We start from the raw sequence: 22412 nt of genomic DNA on the forward strand, positions 1-22412 counted from the left end.
CAGACTTCAATTTGACTTTCAGATATTAAATCTGGTGGCCATATGCTGGGTGGATTGAAGGCAGAGAAATCTGTTCCAAAAGAGAAACGGTAGCTATACTGGATTCCCGGATTCATGAGATGCTGAGAAGGCAGAATTACAGCAATGGACAGGTCACTAAATCAAAGCCCGATTCAACTGAAATGGAATGAAGGTATAAAGAAAAATATGTTTTTGAAGATTTTATTTATTTATTTGACAGAGAGAGAGATCACAAATAGGCAGAGCAGCCCGCAGAGAGAGAGGGGGAAGCAGGCTCCCCACGGAGCAGAGTGCCTGAATCGGGGCTCGATCCCAGGACCCTGAAATCATGACCTGAGCTAAAGGCAGAGGCTTAATCCACTGAGCCTCCCAGGCGCCCCTAAAAATAAATATTAAGAAAAAAAAAGGCAAACAGAAAAGCAAGGTGGAAAGAATTTTGTGAGGGCTGTGTGTTATCACTTCAATACTGTAATTTTATCTATAACAAATTGGTGTATCATCTAGTGTATTTGTAGCATCTAGAATCATATCCACACTCGCGAATGGAAAAGTGGGAAAGTGGTGAGTTTCTTTTGTTTTAGGCTTCAGACAGCACACTGGGCTGCTGGTTAGTTCAAGAAGAGCAAATACACCTGCCCCATCACCTCCCGTTTCCAAGCCCGTGGCAGGCATCACCAATCAATCACAGACTCATCTCCCAAGCAGCATCCTTCTTAGACCTTGTCCCAAGCAGCCAATGAGCTGAAATCTATTTGCCATCCTTGTCCTAGTTAATTTGAGAAAACAATCACTTCGACCACAGAGAACATTCCAGATAAAACACAGCAGCTACCGTTCCTTAAAGGCAAATAGCTTCCAGTTGCTTGGAACTCCCCCCACTGCCCCCTTCTTTCCAACACAGGTTTAAACTTTGAAGTTAAGGGACAGAAGTCATCAACTAAAGGTGCCACAGGGTGTCAGGGATACGTTTTTCCATGGATCCCTCTAAAGGCTCTCTTTGGGCCTTCCAACCAAGAGAGACAAAGGGGCCCTCAGCCCTGACTCACAATCGGGAAGTGGACTGAAAAGAAGGCCCTTGATAGCCCTGTGAGACACTTACCTAATCCTGCAAGCTGAGAGGAGAGAGAAGACGGGGGTGCCGTGTTCCCCACCATTGGGCTCACCACGGCTGGAGACCCCGGGCCCAGGTCTATTAAGTTGTCTTCCGTCACCTCGTTCAGTACCTGCCAGCACATAAAACAGTGGTGAGCCCCTGAACCCTGAGCTGGGGTCCTAGGTACGAGCCAGCAGGCCCGCTGCAGGGTGCCCGAGGAGAAACCGCAATGCTGCACTAGTCCAGGAACAAGGCAGTTTTCCTCACCAGGACTTCAGGGCTCCATGGTGGCCCCTGCCCATTGGCTCCTCCCTGCTGTCCCCAAAGGAGGCAAGTGAAGCAGTCACCAGGACAGCTGCTTCCAGGGAGATGTAACTTGGGGCTTGCTTGCCACACTCCCGCCAGAAACGTGTCTGCTAGTTCTTTTGCAGTATCCTATCAGCCAGCGCTTGCTCCTTCATTATCCTAAATTTTTTTTTTTTTTTAAAAGAAAACTCTACCCCCAACATGGGGCTTGAACTCACAACCCTGAGAAACCCATGCTCTAGAGACTGGGCCAGCCAGGTGCCCCTCATGACCCACATATTTAGCCCCCACTTAGAAACGCCAAAGGTGAGACCAAAGGGAGGCAGGTCTCCCAGCATCTGGAGAGGAGAAAATTCTGAAGGAATACTTACTCCATTACTGGTATTTTGCACCGATCGGCCTGACCTGTATCGCTCGAACCTAACAGGGGAAGGGAAAGCAGAGTGAGGAGGGATGATGTAGCACAGTGATGCTCGCTGGTCCTGTGAAGAGCTCCTAGGGACCGAGGCTCCAGGAAAGGAAACCAATCTGGGCCATTTGGGGGACCAGGGAGAGCGGACTCCCCCGCCCTAACTTCGCCATGCCTTCCTCCAGAGGCTCGGCCTCCAGGATCACCCACAAGCACATGGAGGTGAGGGAGGAAGGTGTTGGTTGGCACATGCCATCATAAGGCGGTCATTATAAGCATCCCCAGCTGTCCCCTCACTCTCTGGGCCCAGAGTGCTCCTCTTTCCTAGAAGGGGAGGTTGGCCCAACCATTTACCTGGGAGTAGTTCAGATATGGATCTACAAAGCCAGGCAAGAAATGCCATCCCCTCCCTTTTCACAGAGCTGTGCTTGGTGTGATTAGCCTACGTCACTAAAATGCCCCCAGTTCAGCTTGCTGGAGGAAAGTGGCTGGGGCCCACACAGGGCAGACGCTTAGAGGAGGGAGATAGGCACAGGCCCTTGGCCTGGCCCAAAGACTCCCCAGCAGTGGTGGATGGCACCTGGCTAGGAGCAACCATGGAGAGCCTTTCCTCTCTCGTGCCCACCAGGTGGGGAATCCAAGGGCAACTGGGAGGCATCCACATGGACTGCCCTTGCATTTAAAAGCTCCAAAATACCATGGGCAAAGAGGTGGCTAAGAGACCTCCTGCAGCTAGAGACTGGAGAAACCAGCCTTTACTGAGACCTGTTGGGCTCAGCACCTGGTGAGTAGGGATCCGCACAAGGGATAATCTGGTTAGGCCGTGTGTGTCCACTGTGGTTTCAAGAGAGACTTGGGTGTTTTTATGAATCATGGCCTATCAGAAGAAGCAGAATGTTAATAGACCTGAAAGGTTTCTAATCCTGGAGTACCTTTCTCACACCATCTTGGAAGGACTAGCAGTCTTATCAACAGCACTCTAGCCAGAATGGCACCTCAGGGCTTGCCTCTGAATTTGTGGTCAGGCCGGCCATGGCAGATTCGGGAGAAAATGCTCACATGAGCCCATCTTCCTATCCTAGGAGGGGCAGAAATGGCTTTAACAGGTGAAAGGCCAGGCTCATTTAAGGTAGAGAAACTGGAGCCACAAGGCAAAACCAAGGGGTCTCAAGCTGGGAGTCGAGGCACCCCAGATCTGTTTCTGATCTCCAAAGGACACACGAGGCCCCTGGGTGGCCCCACATTCTTACTAAAGAGTTTTCTTCGAAGTTTGTCCCATAGACCCAGGACCACCCATCCCTGCTCCCCAGTTGAAGCGGGGACAAGGCCCGGCCGGAGTCATGACGCCCACAGCAAAATGTCTAAGCCACCAGACCCAAGTATCTGTCCCACTGACCCTAACTGATGCCACGCTGTGAGTGCAAGGACCAGGGCCCCAAGTCTCTGAGGGTCGAGGGCCTCAGACTTGGGAGAAGGTGGCCCTGGGCAAGGTGTCTTCTGGTGCCTTTGCTGAGGGAAGCCTAAGCCACAGGCGCCGAGTGATGCTCTGGGAGCTGTGCCTGCCATTTTCTCCTACTGACAACTCCTTCCCTGGGGGAGGATTTGGAAAAGAATTTTCAAGCTGGTTACCTCAAATCTGAAAATGATTTGGCTGCAAAAAAAACCTCAAATGAACTGTGTGTGTGTGTGTTTCCCTAAGCACCCTGCCTTCTTTGGAACACTCTAGAAATGCTACCAAAGGGAGGGGAAAATCTCTTTTTCTTCTTTCTTTGAAGATGGCAAAGAGGAAGTCTTTTTTCCTTAGCGGAGATTCCCCCCCCCCTTTAATCCTTTTCAAACTCAAAGGACCTTCAAAGGGGCAGGTGTAAGCTCCCGGCCCCAGGGCCCCAGCCCTCCCCTAGAGGGCCTGGGAGGAGTGGGGGAGGCAGGACAGCCTGAGGCTTGCAAAGGGCAGAGCCTAATTCTGCCTTCCTGCTGCTTGGTTCCCAGGAGAACCAGAAGCATTTTCCCTGTCAGTTGAGAACAAATTAGCATCTCTGATGAGCATTTTCCAACCCTCCTCTCCCTCTCCGCATGGTTCAGGAGAGAAATCCCTCCGTTGGCAACAGTCTCTGGACAGGACGAGAAGGGACCCCAGCCCCACCTCTCGTAGCGGAGGAAGACGTTGTTGAGGTCATCATTGACGTGAAGCAGTTCCTCAGTGACCTCCTCGTTGGACACGCGGGAGATGAGTTCCACGATGCGCTGTTGCATGGCTCGGCAGGTCCTGTTCAGCTCCTAGGGAACACATGCGCCTCTGACTAGCCTGCTTGCAACACTACGTGTCCCATTCCACCTCCTCTGGCCAAGCGGGAGCCAATTCTTTAAAATCACAAAAAGAGTGCACGCTTGCCCGAGAAAGCCAGATGTGGGGGGGATGCCAAGTGGAAGGCCCCTCTCTCACTGCCTCCTGTTGCCCCAGAGGAAGCAAGCTCTTTTTCAACAGAAGGACAAGGGTTCTTAGCTCTATACTCTCACGTGCACATTGGCACAAGTTTGTACAGAGCGTTCTTTATGTCTAAAAATATGATCCTTTGCAGTTTGCTTTTTCTCTTCAACAGAATACTCTCGTTAACCTTTCCGCATTGCCTCATATGGCCTCACCACTCTGTACCATGAAGCATCTCCCCATGCTTCCGTTGCTGGGCACGTGCCTTAAGGCCTCCTTTTGGCCAATGCAAACAATGAGGCCAGGAACATTCATACACACATAGGCTCCTACATTTGTACCAGTGCTTCCATAGGACAAGCTCTAGAAGTGGAACTTCTGGGTGAAATGGTACACGGTCATTTAGAATACGGACTGGTAATCACAAAAGAGCCTCCAAAAAGACGAGACCAGGTCATGTACGCACCCAGCAACAGCAAGAGTGTATGTCATGACTATATTAGGTATATTCTGGTGGCATGTGTGACATCTTGCTGAGGTCTGAGAAGCTAGCAAGCTGACACGTCTTCCCGAAGAGACTCTGAAGGACCCCTGGTCACCAATGGAGCCCGCTCTACCCTTGCAAGAACTGTTCCCCTGAAAACAGACCCTTCCCACTTTCTGACCTGGCTTCCACAGGCTCTCCCTGCTCCAGATGGCGGCCTGACTCATGCTCTCGCTGAAACCTGCCTGTGGAGCTCCCTCAACCACCTGCCAAACTGACCACAGGAATGTTCTACAAAGAAAAGCTCCAAGTCCCACTGGGGGTGAAACAAAGAGGAAGGCTGTCCCCACCACCTGAACACCAGAGGCAGCCGATGACCCAGTGCATGAAGGGGATGAGAGATGCACCAGAGGTCGGTCCTTCCTTCTCACAGCTCAGCCTCCAAACCACCTCCTTTTGGAAATGTTTCTGATGGACTTAACTGCTCTAGACACCGCACATGTACACGATCTAGGTTCGGCTTCGTATTCTGTCTCCTCGTCTGGCCAGCTTGGCCGGAACTAGGTTTCCCCTTCACTAGATCAGAAACACCACGAGGGAGAGGCAGATGCCATCATTTCCTACCCCGGAGATGACCTCAAACCCTACGCTGAGCCACACATGGAGAAAAGGCCCAGTAATCATCTGCTGATTGGCCAGATGTGGCCAGATGCAAAGCAGGGAATCCCGGGGCTTACCAGTGCCGTGTTAACACTGAGCTTGGCACACAGGGGCATTACGGCTGGACCCCCTATCAGCCTCCCCCTCTACACCGAAGCTTCTTGAAGGTAGGGCTGGCCTCTCTTGGCCCAATTTCTCCAGCATCCTTGACCGACACATAAGTGTCTAAGTACTTTGGAGAGAAGTAATTGATGGAGGCAGGCTGCCTTCCTTCTATCCATACTTAGTCCAAGGTCTCTAAATAGTGTTCCCTTACACACTTATATGCACATACATACCCTTCACCATTGGACAGTGAGTGTCCTGAGCCTGATCCTGCAGGTAAGACCAAAGTACTGATGTTGACAGACCTCCCCATCACAGAATAAGCAGATCATGACCAGCCAGACACCAGGTCTGGAAACTGCTTCTGCCATCAGCGTTCCCCCGGCTGCTCAGCCTGTCGGGGTTCCTTCCCCAAGAGCAGGGACAGCTGAGGAAAGAAGCCCAACCCACATGGGTCATCCCACAGTCACCCCACTACAGAAGGGGTGTCAAGACAGAAGGTTTCTAGATTTAGGCAGCTGGGTCCAAAAGAGTCTGGTGTTCACCAGAAGAAAAAAAGCTTCATTGGAGAGCCTCTGGATTGCTGGGCCCTGTCTGGTTATGGAAACACAGCCCTTGTCTTCGTTCTACCCTGTTGCTGGCCCTCCATACAACCAGAATGCTGCTCTGGGTTATGAGGCCAGCAAGCCCAAAATCCAGACCTTCTAGTTTTTTCTGTGGAAACAGTCCCACTCTTGGTTCTCCTACGACTCCCATTCTAGGTTTGGGAGAAGGCAAAGTGATCCTAGAACTAAGGGGCTGTCAGCAAATCACTGGGTATTCACAACTCCTCTCTCCCTCCCTCTGACCTGGGGTTTCAGGGACTGGCTGAACCCCTGGCCAAATCAGCCCCCATGGGGAGTAGCTTTCCCACCAGCAGGTGACACAGAGGAGGGAAGGCCAGAAGCAGACTGAGGCTGGAGGGGGAAGGCTGGAGACACCTCCACTCTTCGGTGATCTGAACCCTTGGTTCATGCAAAACTAATTGCTCCCCATCATTGCCCTGGCTCAGGATCTATACCAGCTTAGTCTTCTTGCTGGCCCCCTCTCCACTCAGAAGAACGGGCAATTCTCATTCACCTAGAATCAAATTTTCCCTCTCTAGGACTCATCCCAGGCCCCAGTGCCCCAGAAGTCAGCATTTATAAACATACATGCATGAATTAGAATAACACAAGGCAAATATAAAAAAATTAATCGCACAGGATATCATATCCAGTAAGATGCCAAGAACTGTCCACTTTCCACCATTGTGAATGGCTCATATTCCCCGGCCGGCCCTGAGAGGAAAAGGGGAAAAGGCCTAAGACCTGAAGCCTGGCCAGAACTCGGTGATGGATTGCCACAATCCTAGCCATGGGTGCTGGTAGACATCCACAGGTCAAATCCAGTCACTGCAGGGACAGTGACTACACAGGAAAGCCAAAGGCTCAGCAGAAATCCTAATTACAGAAACAAAGTGCACTCATGAATGAGGGCTAGAATGAAAATCGAAAAACGAAACAAAAGCCCACACAGATGAACTTCTGAAAAAAGCAATCACGTTAGATCACGGGAAGGATCCATGGCTAGCACTGAGGTGCACAATAAAAATAATCTAGTCATATTTATGATACATCGTTAGAGCACCTGGAGCACCTTCTCAGGGCGCATAAGGGAGCACGGATTCGGATTCACTTTAAAGGACCATAAAGGACCAGCCTTCATTAAGCAAAAGGAAAAAGACATTTGGCCATTCTTGGGCAGCAGATCCTGCCTAGTGCTTTGGAAGACACTCTGGAGACCAGCCAAAGCACGTGGGGACAAAGAGCAGGAAAGCCAGAGCCTGGGGACACAGGCGGCCAGGTGGCTGCCAGAGGGAAGAGGCACAGCGCCTGGATCCCTTCCTGGATGTGTATATGCCCCGTACAAAGGAGAGGAGCACTCAAGGTGTCCGCAAACAAAATCTCTGATGAGCGAAAGGTTCTGGAGCCCCAGCCATAGGCCCACTCCCTCTGGCAAAGGCAGCCACGGGCCCCCGCCCCCTCCCGCTCCAGACAGGTCCAGAACAGGAAGTGTGGCTCTGTCTGGTGTTTGTGGCCAAGCAGCAAGCCCTGGCTCCCTGGGCTGGGGAGGGAAAAGAAAGGTCAGTGACTTCCTATCCAAACTGTAGGCCAATCCCAAGACGGAAAGAGGTTCTGAGCCACCCTAGCAGAAGCTGGGGGCATTACCTCCCAGAGCCACCGGCCTTCTCCAAATACCCTTCAGACTTTCTAGAACAGCAGACGGCCTCAGGCCCCTTACTGCTCTGGGGCCCCCAACAAGTCAGCCCTCTGCCTGCCATGTTCCTCTTCTTTTTCACCGAACAAATTCCTACTCATCCTTCAAGGCCCCAGAATGTTTCCCCACCCCAATGCTTAACCACATTTTTAAACGTAGAAAAGATTTTAAAATGCTATAGTAGAGCCCTGGATTCTAACTACTATTAACATTTTACACTTCCAGCTTACCATTTGTCCACCCAGCTACCCATCTCCCTATCCACCCAGGATCCTGGGGTCTTCCCCCAACCTGTACCCCCTCCAGACTGGACATACTTCCACTCAGCGTTGCCACCCCATGTGGTCAGAGCTCCCTCCCCCTAGCATCTCTGGCTCGAGTGGATCTCCATTAAGTGAGAACAAGCTCTTACCCCCACCCCAATCCGTAGAAGCCTGGGAAGAAAGAGTGGGCCTCAAGGATGGTCCACCCAAGTCAAAGGAGAAACAAACCAGATCGTTCAGGAGACTGAAGGGAATGTCTCAGAAACATGTCTCCAAAGCACCTGAGCCACTAGACAGAAAAGGGCAGGGATGGACTCAATCTCCCCCACGGAGCCCAGGCCCTCCTGGGTGCTGGGAACCAAATGGCAGGCAGCAAGCAGCCATGTCTAGGTCAGCTCTCCAGCGTTCTCTGGGCCTGTTTCTCCCTGGGTAGGAAAAGGGGGTCGGAGAAGTGGGGAAGCTCTGCAAAGGGCCCCTGAGGTCCCCCCATGGCCTGGGGTTTGGGACACTCCCACCGCCCCCCCCCCCCCCCCCGCAGCCAGGGCAGCTCCCGTTTTATCTCCGAGACAGTGCAGTTCTCTGTGCAATTTTATTTGTGGATAAAAGCTCCCCACACCTCACAGAAGTGTTTGGAAAGTGCAAGATGATGTCTGAGACCTCTAATAGCTCTAATATTATCAGCGTGGAGGAAGAATGAGACCCCAGAGCACAGAATGTGGTGATCTCATGGACCATACGCACCAGAAGCATCTGCTTTGCCCTTTGCACTTGCTGCCTTGTTCCCCACAGCCCTCAGCTTGGGGCACTGGGAAAGATAGCCCCGACCCCAAGGGCAGAGCCTCGCATGCTCTGATCCCAGAGGGGCACTCAGGGGTCCTTCAAAGAGCTTTGCCTAACTGGCCCAGAGAGTTCGCCTGGAGCTTCCAAATCAAAGATGTCCTAGGGCCTCTGCAGAAAATTTTACCATGTCCTTCCTTCAAGCTTTTAAGTTACTTTCTTCTTCTTTCTTAAAAATTTTATTTTAAATAATCTGTACACCCAGTAGGGGGCTTGAACTTACAACCCCAAGATCAAGAGTCATACACTCCACTGAATAGCCAGGTGCCGCTAAGTCATCACCTTAAAAAAAAAAAAAAAATTAATCACCTTAAAAAAAAATAGGGGCACCTGGGTGGCTCAGTGGGTTAAGCTACTGCCTTCAGCTCAGGTCATTATCTCGGAGTCCTAGGAATCGAGTCCCACACAGGGCGCTCTGCTCGGCAGGGAGCCTGCTTCCCTCTCTCTGTCTCTCTGCCTACTTGTGATCTCCATCTGTCAAATAAATAAATAAAATCTTAAAAAAAAAAATAAGGGGCGCCTGGGTGGCTCAGTGGATTAAAGCCTCTGCCTTCGGCTCAGGTCATGATCCCAGGGTCCTGGAATCGAGCCCCGCGTCGGACTCTCTGCTCGGCGGAGAGCCTGCTTCCTCCTCTCTCTCTCTCTCTCTGCCTGCCTCTCTGCCTACTTGTGATTTCTGTCTGTCAAATAAAATAAAATAAAATAAAATCTTAAAAAATAATAATAATAATTAAAAAAAATAGTGAGAAAAAAAACAAAGAGATCAAAGGGGAGAAGAGGAACAGCACATTGAGATTTCTGCCATCAAACACCAGCAGGCTGTCTACAGGACCTCCGTAGGGTCACCCGCAGCCAGACCCATGGCAGGCACAGAGAGTGACTCTGCCTACGCCCCCCTCTAAAGCAGCCACACAGAGTGACTTTCTTCTCATCCTAAGTCATGAGAGCACACAGCTTGCCCTGATCAATCTTCCCACCATGCAACAGCCAGGACAGGCATTTCCTACATGCTGAAGATTTTGGCTTTGGCCTCCTCCTATGTCCGGTTCTCAACAGAGGAGGGGGAACAGCTGGTCAGGGTTCTTTGTGCAAAAGCCCTCCATCGATCAGAACTTATTAAAATAACCTCTTTCTAATTAATCCCAATGCCTTTATCTTTTCTTCAAGGGACATTCTCATCCCCATCTCGCAAAACACTCTTTTAATCATCTTTATGGGTTTCCTCTGAACCTTCTCCAAGTTCTAAGGAACGCAGAATAAGGTCCTAAAGATCTTTCTACAACAGCAAAGGAGGGCGGGGAGAAGAAGAAACTCTTTGTTGAAGGGAAGGGGGAATAATGAAGCCAAACATGGAGAGTAAACTAGATCTCTCTAGAGAAAATGGTCCTGGACACCCCAGTTTTTGTTGAAACAAGATGCAAGAAGCAGGAGGGGACGTGCCATCTGCTACTTGAAGAAACAACGTGGAGGAGAGCTTCTTTTATGACGTGTTGGTAGCCAGGCAGGAATGCCCAATTTGGACATCACTGGATTAATTAAAAGTTATTATTATTTGAAAACAAAGCTCAGGAGGCTAATTTGGGAGAGACGGGGAGTTACTGGATGACAGCCTCAAGATCGTTAAAGATTTCCAAAATCGGACTCCCAGGCTGTAGCTAAGGACGTGAATTTCGGCAGACACAGAAACGGTCTCAAATTTCAGGCCTGAACCCAAGTGCCCACATGCAGGGTACGGAAGATATGGCTTCCCAGCCCCATAAGAAAGAGACAGAAGGTTTTCGGTTGATGGAAGCTCTCCATTTTATAGCCTCTAGCTGAGAACTCATCTTCAAGGTGGACTGCCAACAGTCACATCTGTACCACACAGATCAGGCCCTGGCAGGGCTCACAGCAGTCTTCAAATATTTAAGGACTGACCTTTATGAAAGAGGACTTTGTTATGTTCTGTGGTTAGAGCAGACAGACCAGGGTAGCGGTTACAGGGAGACAGACTTTAGCTTGCCCTCTACAAGGATGTACTGACGATAATCACAAGAGGTCCAACCTGCATATGATTTGCCTGTGCCTGGCACTGTGCCAGCCACCTCAAATGGACAATTTTAAAAAAGATTTTACTTATTTGAGAGAGAGAGATAGCTCCCACATGAGCAGGGGGAGGGGCAGAGGGAGAGGGGGAATCTCCAACGGACTCTGTGCTGAGCATGGGGCCCGAGATGGGGCTCAATCTCGCAACACTGAGATCATGACCGGAGCCGAAATTAAGAGTTGGCCGGCAAACCGGCTGAACCACGCAGGCGCCCCTCCCATGGACAATTTCTATTCTTCCAAGAGGAATGTGATTACTCCGGGCCCTGCCCAGTCTCCCAGTCTTGCCCAGACTGTCAGTGGTCGGGCCTGGATGTGAACCCAGTGATTCTTTCCACCCTCCTGTGGTGGTTCCCGAAGTCTGACCAGGACATGCGTCTGGAAATGAAGTGTTCCGTGGGCTCACACAAACAGCCTGTCATGTCAAGAAAATGCTAAGAAAAATGAGGTGACCGCCGAATCCGAGCACGTGTGTGGAGCTGGACTAGTTGCCTAGAAGGTCTGTCCCAGCTCAGTGAGTGGAGGGCTCTGTCCCGGCACAATGTTCCCTCTGGGCCCCCTGCCTCAGTTTCCCTCAGGGGCTCCGACTAAGATGACAGCACACTGTAAGGAGTGGCCCCAGTCTCCTTTCAGGCTAGTGGCTCTCCTGCCCAGCTTCCCTGTGGCTCTTCAAGGCCACTCCTGAAAGTACTAGGCAAGGCACAGGAAGCAATTAGGGACATCACCGTCCAGGACCGCGCTTCGCCAGCGCCGGTGCATCCCGGGGCTGACACCTCCAATTTCCTCACTTTCCGTTTCCTCCGCCTCCTACCCAGCAATTTACACTTGAGTCGGGAGAGGCTTCTGTTGGCGTGAACATTTGGGTTGGTGACAAATGGGTTTATTTCCATGGCCCCGGCCAGCACCGTGAGCTCTGGACAGCTTCTGCCCTGCAAGCTGGCTGCCCTCCAGCTCAGCTGAAGGGTCCTCAGGCCACATTCTGATCCTATCACTTTCCAAGCAGCTGGTGACATTTTCCCACGAGGAGGTCTCACTGTTTGGGGTAGCCCCCGCCCTTGGGAGCCCCAGCCCCACCGGCCTCCGACTGCTGGGGGAAGACAACGAGGGGAGATGTCAGGGATGACTGAGAAGCAAGGCTGGGAGCCAGCAGGACCGCGGCTGCTCGCACAGAGCTGCGCAACTCCTGAATCTCCCGGGCTGAGAGGTCAGTCTCCCACTGGCACCCAGAGCCATTCTTTCTCTGTTTGATTTATAAGATAGCAGGAAGGGTTGGTAGGTTTAGAGTTGGAACAAAACAGAGGGAAGGAAAACGTCATGGGAAGCAACCTATTTTTGAAAACTGTGAGCTGACGCCAGGAGATTAGGTTCTGTTTGTCTTGGCTGATGGGCTTGTTTAAGCACACACACACACACACACACACACACACGCATGCACACACGCACAAAGTATGCTTGCTGTCTGGGTCTGCTCTGGCTGTCTGGAAGCATGTTGGCTTTGTTCAGCCCACCCCCTGCTGCCAGGAGCTCAGCTCTGTCCACTGCAAACCACCCCCTGTCAGCAGGAATTCTGATGCTGACACAGCACAAAGCTGCCTCAAGAGGCCCTTGCAGTTTCTGGATTGTTTCTGGACTGATCTCAGATTCCTCTGTAGCGCCTAAGGCCTGGAAGAACTCCCCCTATAGGCTGGGAATGGAGGTCAATGGTGCCTTAAAGGGACACTGGGTCCCCTATTGTGTGGCATGCAGACAGCTGGCCCCTACTGAACGGAGGCCAACTGGGCCGGCTGTAGGTGTCAGGAGTGAGGTCTGGGAGAGGCCGCGTGGGGCTCCTCGTTTGGGCTGGCTGAGGGTACTCGGCTTGGCTTTAAGAGCAACCTGATGTCATGGGTTCAGGAAATGACCCACTTCCTGTCGGCCTCCCGCACCAGGCTGGGCGCCCTCCAGAGCAAGGACTACGCTCCATGCACCTCTGCTTTTTCGGCATCCGGCCCAGAGCAGGTCTCCACCAGGGAAGGAAGAGGGTACGATGAGAAGCGGCCTGGGAGTAGGACCGGTCACTGTGGCCAGGGGCACTGCTGACAGGCGGGACCACCCGGGTTGGGCTCTCGGGGGCTGCAAGTAGGTGCCAACAGCGGGTTGGAAGGAGTGGCACTTGGGGGACCAAGATTGCCGGCTCCAAGTGCCAGACAAGGAGAGCGGCAGCAGGCACGTCGTGAGGTGCTCCTGCCAGCTCACCAAGCCAGTCTGGCTCCTGACCTGTTTACTCAAGCATCTTGCCTCCCGCTGAAAAAATCTGGCATTTGCAGCTTAGAGCATCTCTTCTCCACCCCTCCAGAAGGTCACTGCTTCTAAGGGCAGTGCTGCTGCCACTTCCTACAAATGCCAGAGTCGTCGGAGACGGCGGTGGTGATCGGTTGCTAGCTCTTGTTCTGACTCACCACAATCCCTGACGCTAGTCTGAGGGCGGCCCTGGAGGCCAGCCCTGCTCCTAGACCCCTTCCTGCCGCACCCCCAGATCTGCAGGGTACCTAGGGGTCAGGGGGGCCAGTTAGTAGCAAATGCCCAAGAACCATCAGGTGCCCAACCCCGGCCTGGACCCCTCAGTATTCAGGAGAAGAAAAAAAGCCTCTACCTCCTCTCGGTCTCAGGACTGTCTCGGGGGCAAAGTGTGGCTAGAAGGGCTCCTGCACACGGGGAAGGTTGAGGAGGTCCTATCACAAGTGCTCACCACGTAATGCCGAGGGAGTGAAGCGACACACGACGTTGTCCACACAATAGGATATCAATTACCTTTTGAGACAAAAACTAACATGGAAAAAAAGTCGGAAAGACTTTTTGCATCAAAACAAAGACAGTGGTTATTTGTGGGTGCTGGAATCAAAGAAAATGAGTATTTTCTTCTTTGTATGTCCTTTATCTTTTGGTGGGCATGTATTCTGTGATCAGCATTTTAGAGTTGGGAAAAAAAATGTCACAAAGGAAAATAAAAAAGAGAGCCTGGTCCTGGCTTCTGACCGGTCCCAGGAAGGAAGCATGAGGCTGAGGGCAAGCCTATAGGGACTCAGTCCCTTCCCACAATAGTCCCCCGGGCCCTGCTCCTGCCTCACGGCTGGGTCCCCAGGTCCAGAGCTTCCACAAGACAAGGACATACCCCCTCTCACCTGTAGCAATTCCAGATCGGACGAATCCTCCTGCCCAGGGACCATTTCTGTTAGCATCTCCGACATGACTTTCGTGTTGCCTCGAACGACGTCCAGTTCACTCCGAAGCCTGGCAATCTGTTGGGCCAGGGGGGTGGGAGTGGAGAGGAAAGCAGGAAGCACAGGTCAGTCAAGCTGCACCTGTACGGTGACAGTCCCCTTCACTTTGACATCTAGGTTACACTTCTGAATGTGCTCAGCATTCGAAGGCTTCTTGGCTCACTCTGGTCTGTGTGTGAGGGTGAGGGAGAGACGTGAATGAGGCAGCGAGGCCACCCCACAAAGGCTCTGGTTACTGAGAGCTTGTCACAGACGACTCGGATGGAAGAGAGCTCTGCATCCGGCGTGGACAGAGCTGGTGAGCAGCTCGGCCCTCCTGCTGCAGAAGCTCAAGTGGGGAGTTCATCTCTCAGGGCTCTGTCCCTACTCTTTGGAGTAAAAGTGGTAGAACGTGTGATTGATCCCCAAGGGCCCTCATTGCTACAGACACTGGCCCCAGGGGTTTCCAATCGAAGCACCTTGGTCCCCTAAGGGGCTGGCTGGTGTCAGCTGCACTTTTCTGGTGTGGCAAGAACGAGGGAGATGGACCAAGAGAAGACTCCGAGGAGACCCCCTCCTGCCCCAGCTCCCTACCTGCCCATCCAACAGAGCTCTCCGGAGCCTGGGCCTCAGCCATCTTTCCTGCAGTAGGGACACCTAAGGGACAGACCTGAACCTGCCTGAGCCTCCGTCTCCTTACCTATGGAGAGGGGGAAGCACTGCCCACGACTCAGGGCTGCTAGGAACGACGGAAGTGAAGACCCCGCGCAGTGCTGGTACGCATCCAGCCCCTTTTCTACTACAATAACGAGAGCTCAGGATTTTACTATGGATCTCAACTGCACTTTTACCTAGCTCAAATGACATCTTCTGTACTCCCTGAAGCCTTTACAGACTCTCTGCTGTCCCCCTCCCTGAGGAAGAACTAACCAGGCCCCTCCTACCGCAGGCCCAACCCTGCCCCCCACCTCTTGGGGCCAGGGACTCTAATGAGTGGAGGTTGGTACTCTCAGCACAGGGAAAGGGACAGGAGCCCTCAGTACATGTATACTGGATGGACAGAAGAACAAATGGTCAATGAGGGCACTGGGCCAGGTCCTGAGAGACTCCTCTCCCCTCTGGTTCTGCCTGGTAGATGAACTCCTCCCATGTCTTAGCCACAAGAGGTTTCTGGCCCTGGAAGCTCAGGAATGCAACAGACAACACATGGGCTCAGAAGCCCCTGGGGTCCCTCTAGGCCAGGCTGGGTTCCTCCCGGCTCCACTTCCATTTCCCCCAGGGGCAGGAGGCATGCCTTCTCACCCATTCTAGACCGTTCTGGCCTCGATGAGAGGGCTCTTCCCAAGCTCGCACCGCACTGACAAGGAACCAGTGGAAGGTCTCTGGGGGCCCGTCTAACTCCAAATGTGTCAGACCGCTCTGAGCAGAAATGGGCCCAGTTCTGCTGCTGGAAGCAGAGCCCACAGCCGCCAGAGACCCTCTTCCCTACGGCTTCCCTTCTGGGGACAGGTCCTGGCCATTTTGCGTCAGGAGAAAGGGCAGAAGGGAGCAAATGAAGCCCACGGTTATCATACAGCTCATGTTTCAGCTGTGGGTTTCGACTTCCTCTCCTTATGAGTGCACACAGCACATGGGTGATGACGATGAGGCCACTCCTGCTGCCTGTCAAGCCCACAATGGCTCCACAGGGTCCAAGGGATGGACTACCTCCCTGTTCTACTGACCTGGTTGGGTTAAATGAGCCAACGGAAGCCTCACAGCAAATGGCAGAGAGGAGACTTAAGCCTAGGCCCGTCTGACCTCCAGCTGGCCTCCTCCGGGCCAGCAGAGAACAGAAATGTGAGCGGCCCTGGCCCGACGATTTAGATAACCACACCTCAACGCCTGACCCCTCTGTTTAAATGAGCTTCCATCATGATGACACTGTCACAAATATTAAATAAGGACTTAAAAAATGTAAACACTGGAACAGAATTTTTTTTTGTTGTTTTCCCCAAGTCTGATCAATTCTCCAATTTTTTACACTAATGGACGTTCTAGAAATTCATTAAGTACCAGTCCCTACGACTCATCTAAAAAAATCCAGTTTGGGGTTAAAAGGGCATTGGCCTCTCAGGAAGTAACTCAGGGAAGGTGGGCAGTGTTTGGAATAAAGGCAGGAAGGGCGCTTCCTAAGGGCCTCTGACAGCTGACGCTGCTTGGGAGATCAATCCAGACCTCTCTGCGTGACCCACACGACTGTTCACAGCCCAACTGGGTCGCTGAACTTTGGCCTCCCCCGTCTCTTGGATCCTGCATTGATCCTCCACACCCTCTGCACCTTGTCAGACGAGGCCCTCCTCTGGCTTCCAGAGCCTCGGCAGTGTCAGCTCTGGGCTCAGCTCCTGGCTCCCGCTCCCGCGGTCTGTACCCCGTCTCCCCATGACAAGGCGAGCCCTCAGGAGAGGATCTGGGCCCTGCCATCTGGGGGCCGCCAACACCTAGCACGGCACCCGGTCAGCGAAGGCTTCCGTATATGTCCCCAAAGGGTGAATAAGGACAGTCGGCTGCCCTGCCTGTGGCCCGGAAGTCTTTGAGTACCTGTTCTGAATTGGCCGTGATGGGGCCAGTCACACTCAGAGCCGGGGCCTGCGGAGCGGAGTAGGGAGCAGGAGGCGAGGAATAGGAGCTGCCGCTCGTCCTCTGCTGCGACTGGGACCTGGGCATGGTTGCGGCTGGATCCACTTCGGGGACACTCTGGCACGGCAACAACAAAGTCCTCTGTTCACTTGGGCTGCCTGTGTGGCCGGGCCTGGCACCTACCCCACCCCAGGGCAGCCCTTCCCGCCACCGCAGCTGGCAGGCGGGCAGGGGGCCCAGCTCTGCTGCTGACCTGCGAGGTTGGAGGCATCCCTCTGCCCACTCTGCTCCCAGTCTCTCCAGCCCTGAAGCAGCCTGCCAACCGCCGACGGCTCCTCCTTCTACTTACCTCACAGGCAACCAAAGTCACTTGGAAAGAGGGTGCTCTGTGAGAGCTTTGGTCAGGGTTCCCCTTATTAGGACCACCTCAGAATGTGAGTAGAGGGGGCCTGCTGCAAAGTTTTGCTAATCATGAATCCCTATTTGGTAGCAGAAGATGGTATTCTGGCCTTTACGGAGGAGACTAATATAAATAGTAATTATGCAATTTACGGAATGTTCTTTGTAATTATAGGCACAACAACACTGCTCTATGTCATTATTAGAAGAATAAAACGGGTTACGTTTATCCCACAAAGCACAGCAAGTGGTTTGGAGGGATCATAATGAGAATAATGCTCTGCAAAGTACAATTTCTTAGGCTTTCCCTTTCAGTATCTCAGATAGCCTCCTGAACATTAACTGTGATCCACGCGAGGGATCTGGAGAGATGCTCTGGACTCCTTGCCCCCATTTCAGAGACAGGCAGATGGAGCCAACAAGGCAGAGCGTGCTGGGTCAAGGTGCCTCTCCCACATCCTGGAGCTTCCTGGCTGTCCCGTGGGGCCAGAGATTGATTTCCAACCACAGAGGTACTAGCTTCCCGGGATGAACGGCGTCCATCACCGGCGTGGTTTCCATTCAGAAGCACAGAGCTGCCCCACATTGCAAGAGCTGCATGGCAGGCCCCTAAATGGGCCTCCCCTGGGCTTTGCATCCCAAGGCTGGCAGAATCCAAGGATGTCCACATGGATGCTGAACACTAGTAGCTCAAAATAAAATTTCGATCTATTTGACCTGTACAGTTGGAAAAAGCCAGAAGCTGCCCTTTGTCTCACAATCAATGACACCATCAGCTCCTTTGCACTGCCAACACAGAGGTGCTCTCCTAGGAAGATGCCGGCATCCCCACACCGGACTCCTGGGGCCTCTGCAAAGAAGGTGCTAGTGGCCCTCATGAGATGGATGGCTCTGCCCAAGAGGCCATTTGCACAAAAATGTCGGAAATGATCCCTCTATTATATCCTTCCACAGTCAGATGAAAACAGGGGGGGATCACCACTGCCACTTAATCACCAGTCAACCAGCTGTCTCACTCCCACGTTCCCCTTGTTATTAAAAAGAAATGCCCTCAAGCTTTAAGAAAGCATGATGACAAGCTAAATAATTCAAAGGGAGCAGCAGAAGGGTGGTGGCGGTGGCTGGCCCGTTCTGCAGTAGGTCTTTCTAGAAAATGCCAGCTGGAAGCTTACCCGCTGTGGTGTGTGTATGGGAGACAGAGCGTCCAAGTCTGCCATGGGAAACTCGACCCCTTTCCTTTTCAGTTCCTCGTATATATGCACCACACCGGTGAGGTCAGGGCTACTTCGGAAGGCATCAGCCCACGCCTGGGAGAAAAGAAAGGGCCTGTTAGCAAGGATTTCTCACCAACAGCAGCCCATGTGCCCTCGCAGAGGCCCATGCTCTTTGCCCAAACCCACTCTGTTCCTGTCCCCCGACACCCCCCACGCCCAGTGCTGCCATGATGCGGCGGACAAAATTTTTTTTTTTTTAATATTTCATTTATTTATTTGACAGAGAGAGAGAGGATCACAAGTAGGCAGAGAGGCAGGCAGAGAGAGAGGGGGAAGCAGGCTCCCCGCTGAGCAGAGAGCCCGATGTGGGGCTCGATCCCAAGACCCTGAGATCATGACCTGAGCTGAAGGCAGAGGCTTAACCCACTGAGCCACCCAGGTGCCCCTAAATGGGGGGTTTTTAATGGTGCTGTTGAGCATGAACAAAAACACAAAACTTAATTCAGCATGGAGTATTTCCTTGGAGAAGATGCAGGGAAATAACACCTAAGCACGGTGGCACATCCTAAAACAGAGGCATTTCCCTAATCTCCAGGAAATCAATTCCTGGTGGTGCTGAGCGAAAGGGCATGAAGACATGGCCCCGCTGCTGGGCCCAAGGGACACCGTGGGGGGACCGCAGTGCCGCGGCTCAGAGCAGTGCAGGCAGGAGCCAGAGGTAGATGGGGCAGAGAGGAAAGGCGAAACTGATGTGTGATGGGAAATCAAGGCTAACGTGGGGCTTCCTCCGTGGATTGGAGAGTGCGAAAGCGGAGACCGCCTAGCCCAGCCGGAGAGGCAATGTGATGGTGGCCCAGGGGCGAGAGAACCCGTGCCGCCCACAGCGTCACTGCACACCTGCCCAAGTGGCCAAAGCCACCGCAAAGCACGGCCACTGGAGTCCCTTTGATGGAAACACCCCGCAGAGAGGAAAAGAACACATATTTCAATAGACTGTCACTTTTCATCAATTGGCAAAACTCCTAAGCAATTTTTAAATATTTTGTTCTTTGAAAGTTACGGAATCTGGGACGCCTGGGTGGCGCAGTTGGTTAAATGACTGCCTCCGGCTCAGGGCGTGATCCTGGAGTCCCGGGATCGAGTCCCACATCAGGCTCCCAGCTCCATGGGGAGTCTGCTTCGCTCTCTGACCTTCTCCTCGCTCATTCTCTCTCTCACTGTCTCTCTCTCTCAAATAAATAAAATAAAATCTTAAAAAAAAAAAAAAAAAAAAGAAAGTTACGGAATCTATCAAAGGAGAGAGAGATCAGTCTCCAAAAGGCTCCCCGCAATGAAGTTCAGCTCCGTCCTGTCACCCACCAAATACATACCCAGAGGAGGCGGCAGTGTCTCGCGCCCACGGTTCTGTTGCCAATTCTGCTGCTGTCACAAGCCTTTAAGTGCCTCCCTGGCTCTAGCAATGTGTTCCAACCAATCCTGAGGCAGCCGCAGAAACTCTATCTCTAACCAACAGACCCGTTTGAAGTTAAAAGGTCAGTTTCCAAACAGCCTCGCTCACTCTGACAGATGTGTCTCGCCACAAAACTTACTGTCAGCTGGGCTTCCTTGATCCACGTACTTGATCTGCGCACTCGGGGATTTAATGCCCGCTGGAGGACAGCCCCTCTTGGCCAACACTTCCTTCTGGAGGCTGAGCAGGGCCCAAGGTGCCTGCAGAGGCCCGTCTGGAGCGCCAGCTGGAGAGCAGCAGCACCAAGGCCTGTCCCCCTAGGGAGTGCCCCAGAGCCCCGTTTTCTACCAGCTGCTTTGGCTGCCACCACCAGATTCAAAATCCAGCTAAGTCCTGGGAGGCTTGCTTCAAAATGCAGCTAGCATGTTCATTTAGGGTCTAAGACTGGGTTTACAGCCTGCTGGGGGAGGCTGGGGAGAAAAAAGCATGTTAGTTCTTCCTGGGGCCACTTCCTGCCTCTATTTCTAAGGAAGGACAAACAGCTCCAGGGGACCACTTTTCATTCATCTTGCCCTCCATGTCAACCAGATCGGAGATAGGAAGAATAGAAATTAAGAACCATCGCTGTGTTCTCCAGGCAGTGACTACTTCTCGGGGCACCTGGCCTGACAGCGAGCCAACGAAACCCCCTTCTCTGGTTTTCTGTGCTACCAGCAGGGAAACACACATCCCAAGCCAGGCCAGTCAGCTTCCCCTCCTCCCAGGAGCTTGACCTGAGCTTAGAGAGAGTTGGGCTGCTCTCCTTGGGTAAATGACACTGTCCTCTATAGATGCAGGGCTCTGAGAAGCAGCCACGTGCCCAGTGGGGACCGGGGAGCAGAGACAGCCTATGTGTTGGAAGGTGCAGCCAAGAGAGGATTTGGAGGGTTTCCCTGATCACTTCTTGTCCCTTCCCCAGGTCTAGTCACAACCCAGCGTTCTGGGAACCCCTGCCTGGTCATGACAAACTGTCCTCTTTGCCTAGGCAAGCTGGAACTGGCATCCGTTACCTGTAGCCAAGCAGCCATGACTAATCTGCTCCCTTCCTGCCTGCTACTATTTGAACCCCTGCAGGGGACCCTGTGCAGGTTGGGGTGAGCCGGCTGCTCACAGAGCATACGTTCGTGGTGGCGTTCTCTACTGAACAAGATTCTGATGTCAGTGGGGAACAGGGTGGGGGGCACCTTTAAGGGAACAGTCATAAGTGGAAACGCAGAATTGGGATCCATCCAGAGACGCCGGGCCTCTGGCATCTTCCTGGCACAATGGCCAAATGCCTGTGCTCCTATCTTTCCTTCCCACGAGGTCACACCTGTGAAGGCACACAGCCAGTCTCACCCTTGCACAGAGAAGGCAGTCAGCCATTGTTTGTTAAGTTCGACTGACTTCAGATCTCATGGTTACTAAGCATCCTTATTGTTCTACTTGGGAGAACATGGGATGACAGCCAGTTAGGCTGTCCTCGGACTGAGGTGACCCTGACAAAGAAAGCAGGAGCCCCTCTGGACGGCTGACCCAGCTGAGATGTGAGAATGAATCTAGGAGAGGGGGCAAAGCTCAGGAAGTCTGGTTCATTCCGGGTCCCCAACCTAAATAAAGCCAAGGAGCCACAAGGCTGGTCCCAGCAACCTGCCCTCTAGGAAAGCAAAGTGCTTTTCTGGCCTCTGTTTACAATGCTGAGGGCTGAAGGGCCCAGAGGGAGGTCGAATAGGGAGAGAAAAAACATTTTCATGCTTTTTTTCCCTTTGCTCCTTGGGACTGCACACCAAACACCAGACTGTGGCCTTATATGAACATAAACTGTACTGTCGTTGTTTCTGTATCCCACAAGTTTTGACAAAGTTTTACAACATCCAATCTCAGATCAATGAACAACTGCTGATTTAGACTATGGGTCCTGTTCTTTTGGCTTCTGCCATGTTCTGCTTCAGCTTCTGGACCAGACTGCCTAGTCCCAGTGACAGGGTCTCCAGAGAACTGCCAGTCCATGTGGAAGGGGGCCAAAAGCCAGGCCACCACGTCTCAGACACCTTCCAAGAATACAACACTTCCAGCCCCTCCTCCCCCCGCCCCCACCAGCTCACTTTCTTCAGTGGAAAGAAAAACCTGCTGTGGAAAGAGGGTATTTTTAGATTCGATTGCTAGGAGGCAGGGGGTGGGGAGGCAGGCTAAAGGGGCAGGGAGGAGGGGGAGGGAGACAGGAGAGGCACGGCCATGAGGTTACCCTACCGGGAAGGTATCACTTCTGTTCCTGAAAGCAACTGCAAGGGAAAGGCTGAGGGATGCACAGGGCACAAGTGTCCTTCTTGTCTTCTGAACAAATGGGACTTCACACGAAGACAGAGAAAGGCACGCAGCCAAAGGTCAGCTGGGGACCAGGTGAGACACAGAGCCAGGGCTGAAAGTGGCACGCAGTTCAAAGGCTGGGAGCAAAGAAGTCGGCAAAGCTGCTCACCAGGCTGC

At 52.7% G+C, this 22412-nt stretch overlaps 1 protein-coding gene across 10 annotated transcripts in view; it reads right to left on the reverse strand.

Annotated features, from left to right (window-relative positions):
• The window catches only part of TOM1L2 (target of myb1 like 2 membrane trafficking protein), a 122948-nt gene that overhangs the window by 14628 nt on the left and 85908 nt on the right, over positions 1 to 22412 (reverse strand). For 8 of the 10 annotated variants that reach the window (XM_044249309.1, XM_044249307.1, XM_044249303.1 and 5 more), the window contains 6 exons: positions 18419 to 18553; positions 16809 to 16964; positions 14151 to 14267; positions 3973 to 4106; positions 1792 to 1840; positions 1121 to 1244 (listed from right to left, as the gene is read on the reverse strand). In XM_044249309.1, coding sequence (XP_044105244.1) covers positions 1121 to 1244; positions 1792 to 1840; positions 3973 to 4106; positions 14151 to 14267; positions 16809 to 16964; positions 18419 to 18553 — 715 coding nt within the window. The remainder of the gene's footprint in view (positions 1 to 1120; positions 1245 to 1791; positions 1841 to 3972; positions 4107 to 14150; positions 14268 to 16808; positions 16965 to 18418; positions 18554 to 22412) is intronic. The other 2 variants (XM_044249308.1, XM_044249306.1) reach the window with 1 other exon arrangement.

Source organism: Neovison vison, chromosome 5 (genome assembly GCF_020171115.1).
Source record: "Neovison vison isolate M4711 chromosome 5, ASM_NN_V1, whole genome shotgun sequence".
Lineage (NCBI taxonomy): Eukaryota > Metazoa > Chordata > Mammalia > Carnivora > Mustelidae > Neogale > Neogale vison.